Genomic DNA, 17,361 nt, shown 5'->3' on the forward strand with positions numbered 1-17,361 from the left:
CGGTGGAACGTTGTTTTCTTGCCGTTTTCCTGAATAGATCGGATCCAAAAAGGGTTCGTTGGTTATTGTTAAGCTATTATCCATGAGGTTACTCCCAGGTGTCTCTACTTTGGCACCCGGGCTAAGGCTAATTTGAAGTAAATTTATATAAAGTTTAAGTTTTCAAACGAATGAAATCGCCGATTGAATGAAAACACGTTTGCTACATTCTTAAATCAAACTGCTTGAAATTAAAAGCCCAAGCTGAAAAAGAAAAGCTTGACACTTGAAACAATCCGTGATCGACTTCCAATCGTTCCAAGATACTCCATGTAGAGTAAGCAAACTATGCAGCTACTTGTACTTTGTGTAAAAATTTTCTTAAAGTTTAACGTTTAATAAATTATTTTTATATTCTGCCAAAAAAGTATCCTGTTTTATCAAATGCTTATTGATTTTACTAGCGAATAAAAGTAAATTATGAGTGTTAAAATGTGAGAATCATGCAACTAAACTATATGAAATGAGTTTTCACGAAGAAATTATTACCAAAAGTCCTCTTATCGATTTCTGTTTTGTTAAAATAAAAAAAAATGCACTATTGTATATAAAAGAGATTAGTTCGATTTTTTTTTATAAAGAAGAACAAATTCTCGGAATAGTTTGAGGATAATGGACGTAATACAAATATAATATAGAAGTAATGTTTAAAATTTCATAAGCGTTTCCCTTTTCCAACATTGTGCAGAAAAGGCCTACAGTTAACAGATACATTTTTTGTCAATTTTAACTCTCGAAAGTTATAGCTTGAAGAAACTTTTATGAAATAAGGCAAATAACAAAATTTTCAATGGAATTTATGGTTTAATTAAAATTGTAATGTTAAAAATTTAATTAAAATTTATTGGTGGTTCCTTGGGACCCCTAAAAGACTTTATCTGCCTCTGTTTACTACAACTTTCCTTTATTTTGTTAGATGAAATCAATCACACAAAACAATTCCGCACAATCGCTACAAAGGTGTTGATGTTCGACTGTAGAAAAACAAATTCATCTAAGGCCGGCGCACAAAACGCACAATGGTAAGTAGTGAAGCATGTACGGGAGGCTCGCGCAAATACGTTTAAAATCAAAGTGTTGTTAATCGTTTTTTTACAGGCTGCGGTTAGTGGCCCGGGCTACCTCTCACAAATATGTCCTCGTAGCGCACGGGACCTTTTAACGGGCCCTTCCTGGGATCGAACCATTTTGTTTGCGAGTGGAGGAAAGAATAAAACAACGAAACACAGGGAAGAAGGACGCAAACCCCATCCACACATGAATCGTCATTAAAATAAATAACAAACAGTTTATTCGATTTCCACTTGAATGAAGAAAAAAAAACCCAGGGTGGAAAATCCAAGGGGAAAAAAGGGAAGGGGGAAGGGACGGTGCACACAAGATGAAACGCAACCAAAGGCGCTTCAATTACTGCTATTATTACCTGTCCCATTGTGCCCATTGTGTCGGTAACATATTTCACTTCCATTCTCCTCGAGAAAAACTTATGCCACGCAGGATGTGTCCCTCCAGTGTGTGTGTGTGTTTGTTCTCGAATAAATGTTTTATAGTTTCCGAATTCCGGGGCCATTGGCATTATACGTGTGTGTGTGTCTGGTGTATTTTTTTTTTCACTCCACTTATCCAGCGAAAGTGGACAATTAAAACAACATTTAGCCGGAGCATTGAAAAGGGCTGTCAGCGAAGGCCGACCCCCGTTGGCGTTGCGGTCGATTGGCGTGTATTTGGAACGAGCAAGGGAAGAAAAAGGATAACGAGCAAAGGGACCAGCAAATGCGAAAAGAAACGGCGCTGCTGCTGCTGCTGTGCGCTTCTATTTCCACCACCGGCTTGGCCTCGCTCAAATTCCGGGCAATTCTTATTCCATTACTTTTCCTTCGCGCCGAGCCGGGCAGGAAAAACTGTAGCTACCGCCCTTCGCCCGCGGCCGTGGCAAGGAAACAATGGCCAAACGAAACGTTTTATTGCAGCGTCGGGGCAGCATAATGTATGTATCTCGCGCATAAGCGCATATGTTTTGAGGCTGCGGAAGAAGAAGCGGAAGGACCTTCTCGGTAGGTGGAGTTAAGAGCGCGCGCTCGGCGGGAGGCCGGCGTTGCTATGTGCGCCAGAGGTATATGTACGTCCGCTGTATGTAAGGATATAGCTACAGTATACGCTGCTACTCTGTGGAGCTTCGGTGGAGCCACTTGGCAGAGTAAGAAAATGTATTTAAAACACAATCCAATGATCCGTCCGATATTATTTTCTATTCCACCATGTTTGTATCGATGCACAAAACTCGGCTTTACACACAAAATGTTTTTAAGTAAACAAGTTATATTCTCACTAGTCAGTTAGTAGTTAAAAAAAAATATTTAAAAACATCATGTGATCCACAACGTCTTAAGCTCTTCGAATGGCTAAAAAGAAATAAAGATTATCAAAAATCTAGTAAAAATGGTGGCAAATTCATAGAAAGATCTCTCCAAGAGACCATCAAACGAGAGATCAGTTAGTAGAGCGAGTATTTGTCCAGTTTTAATGTACAGTTCATAAAAAGTGGGCAGCAAAGACAAAGGCTCCAAATCTAGCTTATAGTCAACGAACCGGGTCCCTGTAAAATACTGTTAACAAAGTTAAATTTTCGTTTGATTTACATACGTTTATCAAATTCAATGTTATTTAATGCTTTTTACAATACAATCAATGACTTTTGATTGATCGATCGGATGATCGATGTTTGATGATTTAACCATCTTGTCCAACATGAAATGTTAAAAATACTTATTTACTGTACTTTCCACATTAAGTCCCTTACAAAGTGCTCGCTTAAACACGTTACACGTCTTAAAACGTATTTTCTATCTAAAACGTTTCAATTTTGAATGGAAAACTTTTTTTTAATGTACGGCAAATCCTGTTTGATATGCGAATGAAGATCGTTATTTCTTTTCGATTTTCTTTCGAAGTGTTGATGAGAAGCAACTGTTTAGGTTTTTCATCCTTAAACGCATTCTTTTACTCCTAGGCTTGATATATTACAGTTATAAAATACGCGCCTGTTTCCAATCGATTCACTAAACAATTTTGTTTACCGTTTTTATGCTTTGGATTTGCTTTTCGTTTCCAATAAAAACATGTCTTTTGACTCTTATAAAAATTATTCCTAATTTGAAAGAAATTGTCACACGGATTATATACGACACGATCCTACATTATTTCATTATCGATGGATGATAACGACAGGTATTTAGAACGCAAAAATATTTATAAAAAAATCAACTAGTACTCATGACTGATATACTGGTTGTGCAAACCTGGAAAAAATTGTTGCATTATTGTACGACTGACCCAATTTATGTCAGATTTCAAGACAAGGCAGAGAATCGGTAAGAGTTTGAACATGTTGATTAAACTTGTGTGAATAGATTCGATGTGAGTTTAACATTCATTCATAATACTGGCATATTTTTTGTTTTTATTCAATGCTCGTTGGTCGCAAAAGAATGTTGATAAATTAAAAAAAAGAATAGCATGAAGGAAGAATTTAGTAGAATGATCAAAGCCTTCGTGGAAAAAATAAAACATTTCAACAAGATAATGGTACGATTCATACCAGCAAAGAAGAAAGCTGATATCCAGCTTCTTCGCCGAATCGAAATCAAATAGAAAACCTTTTTAGGATTGTAATATAATGCATTTACAAAGAAGAATAGCAAAACTTCAACGTAAGTGGACTCAAAAGTGTTATTTCTGTTTTGCTATTTCCTGGAACAACATTCAAAACTAGCTCAAATACTTACTAGTAGTGCTCCAAATCGAATAATTCAAACTGTAAACAGTGTAACTGATCAATATGTTTTTCGCAAACAATCTCTGCAAAGCTAATCAAATGGTAAGTGGTTGTGTAGAAAGTAGAGCGCATTTTGATTAAATTAATATCACAGATACAACTGTAAACAGTTGAGTTTCATTAAACACAGATTACATTACAGAGCACAGTTGGTTTAGTTTCGATAAAAACTGCAATTCACCGCAGCAAATAGTTTTCTAGCTTCCAATTCGTTGCAAACCCTCCTGCTACGAAACAGGGACTCTTGGGGGGCAAACGGATAATCAGACCTTATGCAATTACTTTCCAGGCATTGCATTAAAACAAGCAACCAAATGAGTTGTTAGGATGCATTCTTACTGCCAAAATGGGCATTTAAATTTTCTTAAACTGCCGTGCGTGTTGCGTGGCTCATGGACTGTTTTTTGGACAAGTTTTTCCTATGCAATAAGATTCCTGTTGTTGCTCCAAGAAGGGGAGAGTTGCAAACGATTCGTTTGATGGCGAAAGAATGTTGGATTCATCGTTGATGATAGCTTCTTTTACAGAGTGCTGGAAAATACAGACAAAATGGTGCAAGAAAAGGAAAGATTTTGACCTACAAAACGCATATCACTAATTTGTACATGAAACATTTGAAAGTGTATTGGGTATATAGTTGCTAACGTCACATTATACTCTTCATGTACGTAAAACGTTGGTCGATTTCGAAACTAAATATTATAAAATTCTTGTAAATAATCCCTTGATCGGACTACATTATTGTTTAAATTACATATTTATCATATGTATGCATAATTATGAAGTGTTAAGAAATGAAATGAATGGCTTGTGAGATTTTCACATAGAGAAAGAAATTACCTAGCTTGAAATATAATTACATTAAACCTCAAAGGACACAAATAAGAACGTGAATTACAATTGCAGATGTTGCCTAGAAATACTGCAACGCTTAACAACGGTTCGCTACGATTGCACGCATGTTACATATCTATTTTCCCCGTAGTGGAAAACAGAAACGGACAAAAGCTACAGAAACCCCGGTGGTTACACGATCGAATCCTTGTGGAGTGACGGTACATAGAGCGACTGAAGTTTGTATAACATTCCATTCTGTGCCGCGTGGTTTTTTGGTTTTGTTTTCCCATTGCTTCTTCCATGATTTGTAAAACATTGCTTCCTTCCACGGCCCCAAAGAGGCGGAATTCTGCGTCAAAGTAGAATAACCGCCACGTTTTTCCGCTTCCCTGCTGCCTGATACATAGGCGCCGGGCCGGAAAATGTTTGCCCGGCCGCTGGAAAGCATGGACACGCCTACCATTCGTGCGCACTCCAGGGGCACAACGGTTTAAATTGTTATTTTTTAACTTTACTCCACCGAGCGACATTTTACTACGCTGCGGCAGACATGGATATACTGTTATTTTTATTTCATAATACGCGTATGTATGCTTTTAAGCTGTTACGTACCGATAAATAATACTTACGCCCGAGTGTCGGAAACCGATCCCGATGCCGTGTAGGTACATATAATTAAGTAATCCTTCTGAAGTAAAATGGGTTTTGTTTGCACAGTGAAAATAGGAAAAAAATAAATTAGAAGCATATCATATATTTTATAAAGCAAACGAATATTTCAACAGTTCCAAGCAGTCAAATTCGAACGTTTGACAATCTACTTCAATAAAAACTTTATGTTTTGTTATCTGTTTCACCGAAGCAGATAATGTTTTTTTAACTATAAAGAAGACTATTATTGTAATTTATTTCTTTCTGAAAACCAATGTTACTTCGAATCGTTTTATCCATGGAAATAATGAGAAAAATTTAATAATATAGCAATATAGTATGTTTTTCAATTGAAACTTTTGTTTGAAACAAGTTCAGAATATACAAAAAAGATACAAACAAATGAATGATAACTTAAATAATACCAATTATTAAAACAGTGATATAGGAAAGAGTAATAAGTTACCTTTTTAAATGAATTAAGTAATTTAACGAAAAATTAACTCAATGCTGTACGTATTCTGCATCCACAATTCACACATGATTAATTATCGATGTTTCATATCGAAATATATATAGGCAAAATTTATTCCAACAAAACTAATTTTAATTTGGCGTTTTAAAGCATATTTCACAAAATTTGTTGACATAGTCTACCTTGTGTTGTAATTGTATATACTAAAGGAAATAGTCTCGATAAACATCTCTAATTAAATCTGTATTGACGGAATGCATGCTACTCCACTATTTGGACTATTTTGCCTCACCATTTGAACGCGTGGTGAAAACAATCTGGGTTTTAATATTAATCTGAGAGTATTGATCTCGCTTTATTTTTTCGGTAATAGAAGAAAGGGAAAAGAATCGATCTGTCGAGGTTTGGATTATTTTTCTTCTATTGCCAGAAATAAAAGTTCTCCGCTTGAGGATGGCACATTGCCTCACTTTAGCTTACTTTAAATGCTTTGCAACCAAAACTTGTTTGGTATCTGTTACGCGTATTCGTTCGGAGGACAGGTAAGAGAAAGCAATTGAGCCGATAACTTAACGTAAAGTAACAAAATTATTCTATTTTTAAGCTTATGATATTGATTGCCTATCCTTTTCTATAAGCTTTAGTGACCTATGATTAAATTAACGAACCGAAGATTAGTAATATGATTAGATTCCTACTTATGAATGTATTTTCAGTTGTGCTATTTTGTTCATTGAGTATAATCTCCTGAATTTTTAAAAATGTCCTTTTTTATTGGAAAAAAATGGAAGTTTGGTATAGTTTGTGTTTGTTTATGTTTCAACAATAAAAGGGCATTCTTCCGCGAGCAAAACAAAAATAAATGAATATTAATATGGTTTAGATAGATATAGGCTATTTCGATGTTCCCTTTTGCATATTTCCTGCTCTTGAAAGATTCTGTCATGAGGCAAGGCAGAACTATTTCATTTTGTGTTGCGAAAAACAATGTGAAGATGATGATTGCAAGCATTTTTTGTTTTGTTCCAAGTCATGTGCTAAAACTTGACCTTACAATGTCGGAGAACCATAGACAAATATATTATGAAACAAAACTTTGCGAGTACAAACACCGTATGTAACAATTAAACGAAGTAATTAGGAATTTCAAATATGTTTTTATAATCCCCGATAAAAGCTACCGACGCCGTTTCATCGGAGTTCTAATTTCCAAAAGAAATGAATGACACTCCAAATGAAATAATGTTGATCTGTCGAAGAAAATTAACGAATTTTTCTGCGAGTAAGTAGGCGACGCTTTTTGACGGTTGACAGTTCAACAATTCGATACATTCAGTAGCATTCGAGTAGGCGAGCAAGATGGAAGGACAACCACCGATAATTCGATATACGATCGAGGAGCTAAAACAATATCAAATCGACATGTACAATTGGATGGCGCGGCAACCTCAGCCAATGCCACCGCCGGTCAGTAGCGCTCGTAATCCACGTGAAACTCAGCCGCCGCCGGCCAACAGCTCACCGGACCCCACTGAAACTATGCCGATGCCACTGGCCAGCAGCAATCCGACTCCAACTGAAACTCTGCAAGACAACGCAGAGTGGCAAGTTGTGGAGAAGAAGAAGAAAAAAAAGAAGAAGAAGAAGGGAAAAACTCCAAAAAATTAAAACTATTCTACTCTCTGGGTAAGTTGACCAAACCATACCGTGGAGAACCCCTTATCCTGCAACCCTATAGCGAAAGAGAGGTTATGGCGTAGCCGGCTTTAATGGAGCCGACAGCGCATTTCAAAAGTTGATTTATATAGGCAGCTTCTCGCTGCCGTAAAACGCGTGTTTTATTTGTTTCAGTGTCCAAATAGATTATTTTTTCTGCGAGAAGTGTACAATTTCCGTAACCTATTAACTTTCATTTCTCTTTCGTTTCAGTTGTACTCCGCTAATATTTAAAAAAAAACGATGACGTCTCGAAATACAATCTAGACGAAAATGTATGAGTATATAAAAATGGAACAGCACCAGAATGAATGAACTACAAAAACACTGTACCCAGTTTCCCAGCAGCGCGCAAGGCAAGAAACGTCAAACCTTTCGTCTGGTAAAAAAACAGTGATAGGTCGCGCCAGGTTTTAGCAAACGAAAGTGTCGTATCGACTAACGAGCATTTGTTTTTCTTTAGATCGCAGCATTGTTTTTTACCTAAGACCGTCGAACACCTGCCGAACAGCGCCATGGCCAACTGCATCCTTCGTCGTGCGTGTAACAAACCAGGTAGGCCGTGAAATAGGTTGTGATAAATCATATTTCCAACTAATCACATGCATTATGTAATTATATTTTTAGCCTTGGTTTTCGCGAGATCGCTCGTCGTAGGAAACGCAACTACAAAGTCTGCACTATTCTCCGGCTCACTGCTAGCTCCGTCGCACAAACAGCAAATATTAACATCCGCAGTGCGTCAGTTCGCCGTGTCACCGGTGCGAAATTCGAGCGGCGGAAGTCATGTTACCCTCTGGAACGTGGAGCGAGCCCTTTCGCTAGCTTTGCTCGGTGTCGTTCCAGTGGGCCTCATGTTCCCCTCGCAAGTCGGTGATACACTGATGGCCGTGAGCATTGTTATGCATCAGCACTGGTAAGCAACAGCAAGCACTGCCGAAGAGAAACCCAGCATTCATGTTCGTTTTCTGCCTTCCTAGGGGCCTCGAAGCGATCGTGACGGACTACGTTAGGCCAATTCTGTTCGGCACCACGGTTCCCAAGCTGGCACACGGTCTACTGCTCGTCGTTTCCGCTGCCACCCTCGGTGGCCTTTTCTACTTTAACTACAACGATATCGGAATCGCCGGCTGCGTGCGGAAAATCTGGACAACCAAGGCGAAAGAGTAAGAAATCGAACGGGTGAGAGGTGCTGGAAAAATATGAATTTGGTTAGCCGACAACCGCTATTCCATCAGCGTGAGCCTCTTTTTGTAGGCATTCTAGACGTCACGATGTTGTCCATATGAGTACAACCAGAGGTAGAGTTATTATTGAATCAATATTTATTTAAAACAATTTCATTAAACTGCGGATGTATCAAAAATACCCGGCGAATTCGAGGCACACACCTTGTAATAAATTAAATTTTGATGCCATCAAGCGCAATGCTAGCACCTTACAATTTACTATCGAAAAGATGACAATGTAAATACCGTTACACCACAACCGTAAAGATTCCAGACTTCGTCAAAGTAAATAATGTATCATGAAACACGCGGTCTAGGAGGAAGAACATTTCGTTGTATGGAATATCCTAAGTGCTTCCCATTGTTTGCTTCGCAATAGCACGTGTGGACGGCATTGGCGCATATGTTCCACTGCTTGCTCTGGACTCCAACCGTTTTTCTACCGGAAAAGAGAATGTAACAATAATTTATTTAAGGTAAAGTTTGCCCTACTGATTTCAGCTTAACGTTACCATTATCAAGTAGCATCCCACGAGAGTAGCACTTCTCGTTCTGCCAGCCTTGCAGTGAACATACACCGTGCCATGCTGACCAGAAGGACCGCTCGTTGCTGAGAGCTGCGCTATTTTGTCGGTTGGAGGTAGAAATCTATTCATAAAATTAACCCCTTGCCATAGCTTTTCCTGGCAGGGTGATTCGAAGATATCGGTCGTGGCCAGCTGCAGGAATTCGACCCCTAAGGTCGCCCATCGGGCCTTATTGTTGGAAAATGCCCATAGTTCGTAGTCTTCGTTCATCGATACCACCGCCTTGATGTTTTCCTTTTGCACCATTTCCTGCGCCATCGAACGGAACGGCAAAGCGCCAAGGATCACGTTTTCATCTATACGGTCGTACCAGTTTCTTGCCGTTATTTTTTCCATCACCACATTGTAGAACAACGAGGGATAGAAGGTGATTCGCGCGAACATTGCCTGTAGGAAAGAAATAATATGGAAATATTTATTATACATTCATACATAGCTAACCGTTCGAACATATTAACAACGACAGCCTACCTGGCCTTGCTGCTGCTTTTTGTTAACATGCAACGTAAACAATATCTCGTTAATATTCTATTGGGACAAAACTGACTAACCGATCTACAAGCAAAACATTCACACACGCAGGCACAAAAGCTAATGGAAAATATTATATTGGACGGTATTGCAAACACATTAAACATAAAACTAGCACACAAAAATACATAACACGCGGCACCATGCAGCTTAGAAAATTAGAGAAAGTATCATCTTTACGGTACCGTCATCCTTAAGCGAGAGAGATGGCTTGTGATATGTTATAACTGCACCCTTAGTTTTTTCTTGCAACTTTACCGCTGATTTCCCGTTCGTAGGTCGTTTAAATAATGCCAAATGATAAACTAAAGATTGCAGTTCTTATTTTCTCCTGCACAACTACCGCTTCATTTTATGGGCAGGGAATTAAATGAAGAAAATGAGTAACGTGAACACCAAACGCACGACGAACCAAAAATTATGCGGCACGAAGTAATCAACGTCACTTGGTTTACACGTTTACACTTGGAGGTTGAGATGAATTATGGATGATTTTAAACTAACGTTCCTAAGCCATGGAGGTAGTTTTAAGATGTTTTTTTTTTTAAAAGTATGAGTGAAAACATGATGAATGCATGTTTAAAGTTTTGCTTTGAATGGTCCAGGGTATTTAAGCTGAACAAGTAACGAAGCACCACGTAAAAACTGCGCCCCACTGTTTTTAACTATTGGTTTATCGATAGCATATCTTCGCCTATGCTGGGCAGCCGCGTCCATGTAAACAGTCTCGGTTTAACGTTTATGCTCTGTCAAACGGCAGAACCTGCATTTATGCTGGTTGGCAGCGTCCAAAAATCATAATAACATTCCTCATTTGGTGCCGGAATAAACAAGAATCCGGGAGCGGTTCTTATTAAAATTGATTCGCTGATTGTTTGTGTCGTTTGTGTATTGTCCAGCAACGATGGCAGGGACGCTGGAGGACCGTGAAATTTGGGACGAATCGGAGGCTCCACTCGGTGAAGAAGTGCTACGAATGCCTACGGACGAGCTCGTCTCGCGGACCCGGCTGATGGACAACGAGATAAAAATCATGAAGAGCGAGGTCGTACGCATCAACCACGAGCTGCAGACGCAGAACGAGAAAATTAAGGACAACACGGAGAAGATCAAGGTCAACAAAACGCTGCCCTACCTGGTGTCGAACGTGATCGAGTTGCTGGATGTGGACCCGCAGGAGGAAGAAGAGGATGGGGCCGTACTGGTACTCGATGCGCAGCACAAGGGTAAATGCGCCGTCATCAAAACCTCCACCCGGCAGACGTACTTTCTACCCGTGATCGGGCTGGTCGATTCGGACACGCTCAAGCCGGGAGACCTCGTCGGGGTGAACAAGGACTCGTACCTGATCCTCGAGACACTGCCGGCAGAGTACGATGCACGCGTCAAAGCGATGGAGGTGGACGAACGACCAACGGAGCAGTACTCGGACATTGGCGGGCTGGACAAACAAATCCAGGAGCTGATCGAAGCAGTCGTCCTACCGATGACGCACAAGGAAAAATTCAAAAATCTTGGTATTCATCCTCCCAAAGGCGTGCTATTGTATGGGCCACCCGGAACGGGGAAAACGCTGCTAGCTCGCGCCTGTGCGGCACAAACGAAATCCACGTTCCTGAAGCTTGCCGGTCCGCAGCTGGTGCAGATGTTCATCGGCGACGGTGCAAAGCTAGTGCGGGATGCGTTCGCGCTCGCCAAGGAAAAGTCTCCCGCCATCATATTCATCGACGAGCTCGATGCCATCGGCACGAAGCGGTTCGATTCGGAAAAGGCGGGCGATCGTGAGGTGCAGCGGACGATGCTGGAGCTGCTGAATCAGCTTGATGGCTTCAGCTCGACCGCCGACATCAAGGTGATTGCTGCGACGAACCGCGTGGACATTCTCGACCCGGCGTTGCTGCGCTCAGGCCGCCTGGATAGGAAGATTGAGTTTCCCCACCCGAACGAGGAGGCTCGGGCACGAATTATGCAAATCCATTCCCGCAAAATGAACGTCAGCCCGGACGTAAACTTCGAGGAGCTTGCACGATCCACGGACGATTTTAATGGCGCACAGTGCAAGGCAGTGTGCGTGGAGGCGGGCATGATTGCTCTGCGCCGTTCCGCCGTTGCCGTCACCCATGAAGACTTTATGGACGCAATCATGGAGGTGCAGTCGAAAAAGAAAGCCAACTTGAACTATTTCGCATAAACGGTGCGCTCTTCTCATCTCAATACACGGTGTTCGATTATTGTACAACAAACGGGTTGAACTACTAGCTACGAAAGTACTCTTACTTTATTTGTAACGCTTATTTAGAGAAGATAACTCATTTTCAATCCCTACTAATAAATAACATAGAACATTTGATCGCCCCCCTTGTCGCAAAACCAGTATCGTATGCCGATTCGTAATGTCTCCATGCTATTATTTAACGCCAAGCCAATCTTCTTTCGTTCCGCGCACACACACACGGTTGATACAATTTTTCACTTATGATAAACGCGCAACGTGGATATATTTTACACGACGTTGTGATAGCATTTTTCCAAACGAAAGATAATATCACATTTATTTACAATTATTTCGGGCCTTCGCGTACTTTTTACTTTAACGACCGTCACCGGCCGTGTCTGCCCATGAATTTTGACTTACTAGGCTATTTCGCCTTTTGCAATGGATAGTCAGTCGTCTTCCGTACAGGGAAGGTCCTCTTAGCGTACCTAGTCTCCGTTTCCGTTTAACGCCGGCTCCGCATTCTGCTCATCGTTTGCGTTGGCACGTGCATGAGGATTCTCGGCCGCATTCACCTCCGGCGCATCTTCGTGGTAGTCGGCTGCAATCACCGGATCGTTATTCATCTCAGGCTGTCGGGGATGGCCACCTGGAGGTGGGGGGGCGGGTGCGACCGGTCTTCTAAAGTACAGCGCAGCGCCGAAAAGGATCGTGATGACGGTGATGAGATACAGATCCCAATTGGATGCGATGTTCTCATCTAGGTTGAAAATTATTTTCAATGGTGTCTGAAAAACCGTAAAGTAAAAAACATTGTAGCTCAAATCCGTTACAACGACTTGCGTCTGGCTGGTACCTCTTTTAAGGATTCTAGCTTGAATAATAGCTGCAGCTTGATGAGTGCTAGCGTAACCGGCACCTTAGCGTCGACGCTCGAGTCCGCCGCCAGGTCGTAGCACCGCTTGGCAAGATGGATGTCTTTCTTCATGCCCAAACCTTGCTCGTGCATGTAGCCGAGATTAAACATGGCCTGCGCGTTGTTTTGCTGCTCCGATGCCATTCTGTGGTATCACATAAACATATAATTAAAAAATCTGCAAGTCTTTTCTTGTTAGGACATTGTTTACGTGCCTGTAGTGCGACGCCGCCATCTCATAGTCGATCAACGTGCCCATGCCGTAGTAGTGATAATCGCCCAGCTTGACTTGCGCCGCCGAATAACCCTGTGCAGCCGCCCGGCCCCAGTACTGCAATGCGCGCACCAACTCTTCGCCGCGGTTCTTAAACAGATTCACCTCTTCCCGATCGAGCAGGAATCCGGCATTGCTTTGCGCTACCTCGTAACCCATTTCCGAAAGCAGCGCATACTGCATGAACGATTCCTCGAAGCGGTACGACCGATAGTCCTGGTATCCCGACATCAACCGATCGGCCCACTTGCCCCGCTCGGCCACGTTTTTGAACAGCTCCACCGCTGTCGGGCAGGACCGGATCATGCCGAGCCCGATTGCGTGCATCTGTCCGAGGTTGTAGAACGCGAGCACGTGGCCGGACTGGGAGGCGAGACTAAAGTATTTAATCGCAAGTTTAAAATCACGTTGCACACCGATACCGCCTGCAAAAAGAAAGGAGGATCCATTTAATTTGAGCTCAATGTACACAAGGAAACAAGCAACATGCGGATAGTAAGCTTAGAATTTAAAAAAACAACCATGTCCTATTTTGCAAATGTTTTTAGATTCGTGTCAATATTCTAATTGTTTTACAATCATAAGGCCCACGATTATATACCTGCATAATATATAGTGTGATGTTAAGCTACTTACTGTAGTACATATTGCCAAGCTGGAGCTGCCCATCGACCCAGCCCTGATCGGCCGCCTTGGCGAAATACTTGAGCGCCTTCAAAGTGTCCTTGCGAACGCCCTTTCCGTGCAGATACATAATACCCAGGCCGCTTTGGCCTACAGGATTGCCAAGGTCAGCCGCTTTTTTGAAGAACTTAAATGCCGTCTCGTTATCCGCCTTTATGTTGTCGCTTCCCTCCAGATAGATTTTACCGAGAAAGGCCATCGCCACTGCGTTCCCTGCGTTCGCCGCCTGGCTAAAGTACTGCAGGGCCCGCTGGTGATCGAGTGGTATACCTCGACCACCCTGATAGTACAGCTGGCCCAGGCCCACCTGCGCCTGGACATCACCCTTGTCGGCGAGCAGCTGGTAGTAGTCGATCAGATCGTTGTCCAATATGCCCGAGCTTGGGCCGGAGTTATCGACCTCGTCCAGCAGCCGTATCCGGTGTACGGCCGATCCTCCCGAGAAGGTCACCTGCGAGGCCACCTTCGTGGCTACCTTGCGATAGTAATCGAGTGCCATTTCGCAACTGTTCGGTACACCGACGCCGGCCCAATACCGATAACCGAGGGCCATCTGGGCCCATGAATTTTCGCCCGAGGCTGCCATGGTGTAGTAGACGAGTGCTTTCGCCTGGCTTACGTTGAAGCCAATGCCGGCCGCATACATGAATCCCAGACCCATCTGCGCATCGGGTAGCCCTTCTTCTGACAGATCAAGAAACGTTTGCTTCGCAGCTTCAATGTCCAGTGGCACCGGATTGCCGAGCAGATGCGCCCACGCTACGTGGCTTCTGGCCAACGAGTTTCCCTTTGCGGCCGCTTCTACCATCAGCTTGTGGCCCAGAATACGATCGACTTTCGTTTTATTCAGCACTCCCATCGCACGCTCGTAGATTTGGTAAGCCTCACTCGCCTCCTCTCCCCTGCCGCCCAGCTCCGTATCGCCGGTTTGCTCCTGCTCCTGGTTGCTTTCGATTTCTCCAATTTCATTCACTATTTTCTGGATCATACGTTTTTGATTTTCGAGAATGTCGTACAGTACATCCGGCACCTTCTTGCTATCCTTTTCCTTGCTGAAATCTGTTATTTGTACCAGCTTAATCGTATCGAAATCAATCTTCTCCGTGACGACATCGTGGTCGGAGTTGCTGTGCTTGTAGTTAACATCGTCTTTCTCCGGTATTTCTATCAGCCCCTCGGCCGACTTCCTCTGGTAGGTCGGGGTGTGCTCGGGCCGTTCCTGGTACTTCTCGCTCTCAGTGTCTTTTTTATTTTGTGCCTGCTTTTTACTACCATCTAGTGCAGCGTCCAAATCTGCAGAAGCAGCGTTGGCGATGAACAGGCACAAGAGCGTAAAATATTTCCAATTTACCCGCATCTTGTTTGAAGAATATTTCAATATTTCAATGCTGCCACTGTATGCTGCCTTTATCCCGAGAGGAATTGGATCAATATATTTTTGTATGACATGCGACGTGGATTTGGTTGATTGGAGGGATTGCACGAAAATTAAACTAGTCTTGCACTAGTAAAGCAAGCACTTCTTGTAAATTGATTTTTTGGACTAGCTGATTTGGTCGAAACCTCTATGCATTTTCATCACAGCGAAATGTCACTCCAAAAGAAGAATGACGTGTCTGTGCGGGGGCCTGTTATTTGGTCAAAATAATATCAACAACAACATGCGTATGTTTGCCAATACGATGCAATAGAAGAATTACATGATTTCACTCACTGAAAATTGCAACGAAACTATTTAACGTACAACTAGGAAAAGTTTATGAGTTTTTTAAAGTCTTATTTCTAATTTAAAATGTATGTAGAATAAGAAAATATTGGGCGAATGTATTTCGCAGCTGTGTATACATCAGCTGAGACGTCAACACGAACGACTGCTCTAGGCCAAGGTTGTTATAGTCTATATTTTGACTGTTCGGGAAATGTTACTTAGCAACCTTGGTAGCTTTCTTGCCAAATTGCGATTTATCTCATTTTTAGACTGAGTTCATTTAAAATTAAAGGTAATTTTTCAGATAAAATCTATTTGAAAAGTGAATAAAAGCAATTCCCGATAATAGCACAAATAACATTGCTAAAATGTAACTAATAAGGCATACAAAATCGATGATATCAACTTCTAAGCAACGCAGTGGAAGTGAACAAAATTTAAAAGTGAAATAGTACTGGTAGGCATGTATGATCCGATGTTTAGAACGCTACTGAAATGCGTACATAATAATCTTGTTTCTTCCGATAAAACATTGCCTATTCAAGCGCTAGCCTTTCAGACATGAAGCATTTCCCCTACACATCATGCATCTTCAGCGTTTGCGCACTAGCTTGGAGGCTTCAATGTAACTTGTCGAACAAAATATAGCAATTTTTCGACTCATATTGCAATCACGAACATAAGAAGAAGACAAACTTTTATAATTATACATTAACAATCTTGTGAACGATTATATTGCAAGTTATCTTATGAAGTAGTTTACTTACACTAACAGCTTTGCTAAGATAGAGAAAGGATAGAATACTCCAATCGTGAAATGTGTGTACTCAATAAGTCATGGCTTCGCCTTTACCGTACAGGACCTAGGGCTTACATAGTAATTTAAAAATTATATTTAAAGTGATTTTAAGCGAGTGTTTCCGTTGCTGGTGGTCTTCTCTTTGGCAACGCCATGAATACCACAACCGTGCCGGCGAATGTGTCCTCTAACACATCAGTTCATCCCAAGAAACCACCCGTTCCCACAAAGCCTCGTACGATACCTCCACCCACGAATCCTTGCTTGGCGTCGGCATCGATTAGCACACCCAAAGGCAACATCAGAACATCCCTGCTAGCGCAACGCCTGGAGGAAACGTTGCGTTTGGGAATTGAGCTCGATGCCGCACCACCAACACGTACAGCAAAAACGAATTGCCAAACCGAGGAGACCGGTAAAACGGTTCCTGGAGAACGAGACTGCAAAGCAAAGAAACAATCATCTGATGAGCACAATTTACAAGCTGCACTTCAAGCAGAAATGCGACGCCAATGTGGTAGTATTAAGGCAAGGTTTTTGTTGGAAAGGAGACTACCTCAGAATGGAAGTGTTGCGAAAGAAAAGGAGCTAATTAATCACGTAAGTTCAACCGTGCCTTTCTTGTGCTGATTAAAAATCATTTGAATATTTCCTAGTTGTCGTTGACAGTGGTAAATTGAATCATTGCTAAACCGTGCTCTTCTGTTTAAATCAAGGGAAGTTGACAAATCTCTACTGCGTAGTATAGTGTTAAGGTATTTACGAAAGCATTATCAGAAAGCATTTTGTATACTAAGGCCATCTTTTTGTAGTCAGATGTTACGGAACATTTCCAAAATGCGATTCAAACACTGTATACTTTTTG

General features: G+C 41.8%; 4 protein-coding genes across 5 annotated transcripts; 2 read left to right on the forward strand and 2 right to left on the reverse strand.

Annotated features, from left to right (window-relative positions):
- The first annotated feature begins 7,943 nt into the window (after positions 1 to 7,943).
- On the forward strand, positions 7,944 to 8,999 carry LOC131291466 (succinate dehydrogenase [ubiquinone] cytochrome b small subunit, mitochondrial-like). Its single transcript, XM_058320683.1, has 3 exons — positions 7,944 to 8,108; positions 8,181 to 8,469; positions 8,534 to 8,999. Exons 1-3 carry the CDS (start codon positions 8,069 to 8,071, stop codon positions 8,721 to 8,723), a joined length of 519 nt encoding a protein of 172 aa, XP_058176666.1. The 5' UTR covers positions 7,944 to 8,068; the 3' UTR covers positions 8,724 to 8,999.
- On the reverse strand, positions 8,862 to 10,228 carry LOC131291465 (phosphatidylglycerophosphatase and protein-tyrosine phosphatase 1). Of its 2 annotated transcripts, none has more exons than XM_058320680.1 (3): positions 10,086 to 10,228; positions 9,295 to 9,756; positions 8,862 to 9,221 (listed from the first exon to the last, which is right to left on the reverse strand). In XM_058320680.1, the coding sequence occupies exons 1-3, from the start codon at positions 10,089 to 10,091 to the stop codon at positions 9,096 to 9,098; spliced, it is 594 nt and encodes a 197-aa protein (XP_058176663.1). In that variant the 5' UTR covers positions 10,092 to 10,228; the 3' UTR covers positions 8,862 to 9,095. The 2 variants fall into 2 exon arrangements, with proteins under 2 accessions (XP_058176663.1, XP_058176665.1); XM_058320682.1 differs by lacking the exon at positions 10,086 to 10,228 and adding an exon at positions 9,841 to 9,960.
- Positions 10,229 to 10,655: 427 nt separating this feature from the next.
- LOC131291287 (26S proteasome regulatory subunit 6A-B) lies at positions 10,656 to 12,267 on the forward strand. Its single transcript, XM_058320480.1, has one exon. It carries the CDS (start codon positions 10,805 to 10,807, stop codon positions 12,089 to 12,091), a length of 1,287 nt encoding a protein of 428 aa, XP_058176463.1. The 5' UTR covers positions 10,656 to 10,804; the 3' UTR covers positions 12,092 to 12,267.
- Positions 12,268 to 12,586: 319 nt separating this feature from the next.
- Positions 12,587 to 15,601, reverse strand: LOC131291285 (protein sel-1 homolog 1). The gene is made up of 4 exons (XM_058320476.1): positions 13,942 to 15,601; positions 13,247 to 13,730; positions 12,972 to 13,176; positions 12,587 to 12,903 (listed from the first exon to the last, which is right to left on the reverse strand). The coding sequence occupies exons 1-4, from the start codon at positions 15,344 to 15,346 to the stop codon at positions 12,604 to 12,606; spliced, it is 2,394 nt and encodes a 797-aa protein (XP_058176459.1). The 5' UTR covers positions 15,347 to 15,601; the 3' UTR covers positions 12,587 to 12,603.
- Between the last annotated feature and the right edge of the window lie 1,760 nt (positions 15,602 to 17,361).

This window comes from Anopheles ziemanni, chromosome X (assembly GCF_943734765.1).
Source record: "Anopheles ziemanni chromosome X, idAnoZiCoDA_A2_x.2, whole genome shotgun sequence".
In the NCBI taxonomy this organism is placed as follows: domain Eukaryota; kingdom Metazoa; phylum Arthropoda; class Insecta; order Diptera; family Culicidae; genus Anopheles; species Anopheles ziemanni.

Coding starts and splice junctions, on each gene's coding strand:
- LOC131291466 (XM_058320683.1), top strand. CDS start 8,069: ATGGCCAACTGCATCCTTCGTCGTGCGTGTAACAAACCAG. Junction 8,109..8,180: donor TCGTGCGTGTAACAAACCAG/GTAGGCCGTGAA, acceptor TTATATTTTTAG/CCTTGGTTTTCGCGAGATCG. Junction 8,470..8,533: donor ATTGTTATGCATCAGCACTG/GTAAGCAACAGC, acceptor CTGCCTTCCTAG/GGGCCTCGAAGCGATCGTGA.
- LOC131291465 (XM_058320680.1), bottom strand. Junction 9,222..9,294: donor TGGGATGCTACTTGATAATG/GTAACGTTAAGC, acceptor CTTTTCCGGTAG/AAAAACGGTTGGAGTCCAGA.
- LOC131291287 (XM_058320480.1), top strand. CDS start 10,805: ATGGCAGGGACGCTGGAGGACCGTGAAATTTGGGACGAATCGGAGGCT.
- LOC131291285 (XM_058320476.1), bottom strand. CDS start 15,346: ATGCGGGTAAATTGGAAATATTTTACGCTCTTGTGCCTGTTCATCGCC. Junction 13,731..13,941: donor GCTTGGCAATATGTACTACA/GTAAGTAGCTTA, acceptor TTCTTTTTGCAG/GCGGTATCGGTGTGCAACGT. Junction 12,904..12,971: donor AGCTAGAATCCTTAAAAGAG/GTACCAGCCAGA, acceptor ACGGTTTTTCAG/ACACCATTGAAAATAATTTT.